The sequence below is a fragment of the Triticum aestivum genome, chromosome 1A, assembly GCF_018294505.1.
Source record: "Triticum aestivum cultivar Chinese Spring chromosome 1A, IWGSC CS RefSeq v2.1, whole genome shotgun sequence".
NCBI classification, from domain to species: domain Eukaryota; kingdom Viridiplantae; phylum Streptophyta; class Magnoliopsida; order Poales; family Poaceae; genus Triticum; species Triticum aestivum.
This window is the reverse complement of record NC_057794.1, coordinates 335,056,338-335,059,461: the sequence shown is the minus strand read 5'-3', so window position 1 is coordinate 335,059,461 and position 3,124 is coordinate 335,056,338. Positions and strand designations below refer to the sequence as shown.

Below are 3,124 nucleotides of genomic sequence, written 5' to 3'. Positions count from 1 at the left end.
CAATGGATGCACGCCAAACTGATCACGTCGTTTGTTGGGCGCAGTCCTCCCGGGAGGGACGGAGGGCAATGTGAACAACCATAGCCTCCTCCACCCCGCATGGGACGACACCTAGTCGGCGGACCCGGAGTGGCCAGAGTTAGATCGATTGTTCGGCATGCCGGAGAAGACCGGAGGTCGTCGAAAGTGAGCTTGGGGGCGAAGCGGAGTGGAGTGGCATCGCTAGGGTTTGGTATGGCAAAAGGATGGGGCGAATATATGTGGGGTCGAGGTGAGTCGGATCAGACCTGGCGAACGCTCCCGGCCCTCCCATATTCAACCCAGATTTGGGCTGGATATGAGAGGCGTCGGTCAGCCGGGCGTTTGAGATTGGTTTGAGGCGTCCAGGTGAGTCACGTTTTTTTGAGGCGTCCGGGCGTTTGAGATTGGTTTGAGGCGTCCGGATGAGTCCGGGTGAGTCCGGGTGAGATTGGTTTGAGGTGTCCGGCTGTAGATGCTGGTATTATCCAATCTCTTTGTGCGGTCCTTTTGTTTTCCTCAATCAACAATTAAACACAATTGTTTCTGCTAATTCAAGCCGGCCGTGCTCCTCTGCACGATGGAACATAGCTTACACCAAAAGCACAAAGGAATCTCCCGCCACTTCCTATTTCTACACAGACGCCGTCGCATATCATCCTCACATTTCATGTACGCGCCGTCGCGGTGTACTACTACTAGTCAGCAGTTCAGCACCCCGAGCGATCGATCGATCGATCAGCTAAGGCTAATTAACGAGCTACTTTTGTCCCGTCCTGTGAGTAACAATCTTGGCTGGGCCTTCGTTTCCCGCTCCGGCCGGGACCTATTCCGCCGCCGCTATCACCTCGCCTCCTCCCCTATTTAACCAGTCCCACTGCATGCACAAGCAACATGGCCAAAGGTCAACAAGGTACGTACGCACGTGCAGGATATGAATGAAACTAACTAAGCTGAGCAGAGCACCAACCCAATCCCGGCCAGTCAGTTAAATCTTGGCGAACTCGCCTTCTCTGCACACCCCGACGTTGATCGTCATCGACCGGTTTTCCCCCTTCTTCGGCGACGACAGCACCTTGCAGCAATTTCTCCTCGGCGACTGCGCAATGGCAGCAATGAAATTGTGAATTAACGACCAAAACTGCCGTACTATCATGTTTCAAGATGGAAAGGAAGAAGAAGAAACAGCGTGTGTGTGTGTGTGTGTGTGTGTGCTTACCCTTTTCCAGAGATCGGGGTCGGGCTTCTTGAGGACGACGATGTGGTCGAGGAGCGCGGCCGGGTCGGCGATGCGCCACCGGCAGGGCGGCGGCTTCACGCGGTGCCGCTCGTACTCCGTCACCGTCACGTTCCGGCGGCGGTCCATCCGCGAGTCGCGCATGTAGTACACGTTGGGCTTCTGGCACGGCTGCCGCGCCACGGGCCGCGTGTTGAAGGAGTAGGCCGTGTAGTCGGCGCGCCGGTACCAGTTGAGGAACGACCGCACCGGTATCTCCATCTCCCGCGGCGACAGCACCCCGCGCACCACCATCACCGCGAACCCCCACGACACCGACACCGTCCACTGGTGCTCCCCGTCGTAGCACACCGACTGCTGGGCCACCGCCGCCGAGTCGAGCCGCACGGGCCCGTCGTACAGCTTCCGCAGCGCCCCGGCCCGCGACGGCGTCGTCGGGAACACCGGCTCCAGGAAGTCGAGGTGGTGCAGCGTCACCAGCGGCGCCACGGGGTGCGCGCCCAGGAGGCCCAGCACGTCGCCCCACAGGTCGCACTGGTGGAACCCCGGGTGGCGCGTCAGGGGCACGCCCAGCTCCGACATGCACGCGTGGATGCGGTCGTCGCTGCCGTACAGCGCCGGGTACCGGTGCAGGCACCCGTCCTGCATCTTGGCCAGCTCCTCCGCCAGCGCGCGGCTGATGGCGAACCCGCCGCCGCCGAACGCCATGCCGTAGGAGAAGATGAGGTTCTGGATGTGGCTCTCCGACGGCGACCCGATGTAGTACGGCTGCGTGTGGTCGTACCGGGACAGCACGTGCACCAGGTTCTCCGGGAGGAACACCGTGTCGTCGTCGCCCATCACGAACCACCGGACCCCCGGGAGGCCCAGGCGGTAGCTCTCGGAGACGATGCGGGAGATCCGCAGCGCCGACCGGCTGCCGGCCCCGTGCGTGTACGGGAACTTGGACGTGTCCGAGCTCACCATGATCGCCGGGAGCCCCGTGCGCGAGCTCTTGGAGTAGAACTCCTCCACGGGCTTGTCCATCCACACGAAACCTCGCATCCTCCCCGGCCGCCACCACAGCTTGATGTACTCCTTACGGCTCTCCCACAGCGCCGACGAGGCGCCGATGCCGAACACGATGTGCCGCAGCCCGGTGGGCGCATCGTCCGCCGACACCATCGGCGGTCTCATCGAAGTGTTTGACGAGGACGCATTCGGGTTGGCCACCACGAAATGCACCATGGCGCCGGCGCCCTCCGGCGAGCACCGCGGGTTGTAGATAGGCGAGATCGCGGCGACGACCATGTACAGGAACAACACGGGTAGGACGGCGTAGAGGAGGATGCCGTAGAGGAAATAAGACCTGGGCTTGCCGGCTGAGGCACCGCCGGCGCCGCCATGCATGCCGTTGGCCGGCTGCTTATCGCCGGCCCCTCCTCCGCCCCTCATTCCAACGCCCTCGTCGTGATCGATCGCAATGGCCAGGCTTGATCGACGAGTTGCTAAAAGTGGATAGTGTGCTAACGGTGGTCAGGTCGTTTTTTGTCTGAGAAGGGCAGGTGTGCGTTGGACGGCAAAGGAGCAGTCGACACATTTGCGCCGGCGCCGTGGCCTGGTCAATGGCATGTTCGCCTTTCTTGGATCTTATGTTTCCCGGTGGCCGGTGGTGTTGTCCGGGTCCATATACCGATACCGATGCAGCGAACAGAAAGGAGATTTCATTGGGCCGTATCTATGCACTTCGTACATACTCATGCACGACACGCCTTATCATGCACGCACAAGCGATAGGACACGTTATATGTGATTTACAAACGAGTAGCACATATGCCCGTGCGTTGTAATAGAAAAAAAAATAGCGCACATTTAAATTTAATGAGAATT

General features: G+C 60.1%; 1 protein-coding gene across 1 annotated transcript; it reads right to left on the bottom strand.

Moving 5' to 3' along the window:
• Window positions 1–497: 497 nt before the first annotated feature.
• On the bottom strand, window positions 498–2,840 carry LOC123124548 (uncharacterized). Its single transcript, XM_044545167.1, has 3 exons — window positions 1,238–2,840; window positions 989–1,117; window positions 498–895 (listed from the first exon to the last, which is right to left on the bottom strand). Exons 1-2 carry the CDS (start codon window positions 2,687–2,689, stop codon window positions 1,007–1,009), a joined length of 1,563 nt encoding a protein of 520 aa, XP_044401102.1. The 5' UTR covers window positions 2,690–2,840; the 3' UTR covers window positions 498–895; window positions 989–1,006.
• Window positions 2,841–3,124: the final 284 nt, after the last annotated feature.

What these genes read in the sequence shown, in the direction of transcription:
- LOC123124548 (XM_044545167.1), bottom strand. Translation starts at nt 2,689, where the DNA reads ATGAGGGGCGGAGGAGGGGCCGGCGATAAGCAGCCGGCCAACGGCATG. An exon ending in ACCCCGATCTCTGGAAAAGG is followed by an intron (nt 1,118 to 1,237) that starts GTAAGCACACAC and finishes GCCATTGCGCAG; the next exon opens with TCGCCGAGGAGAAATTGCTG.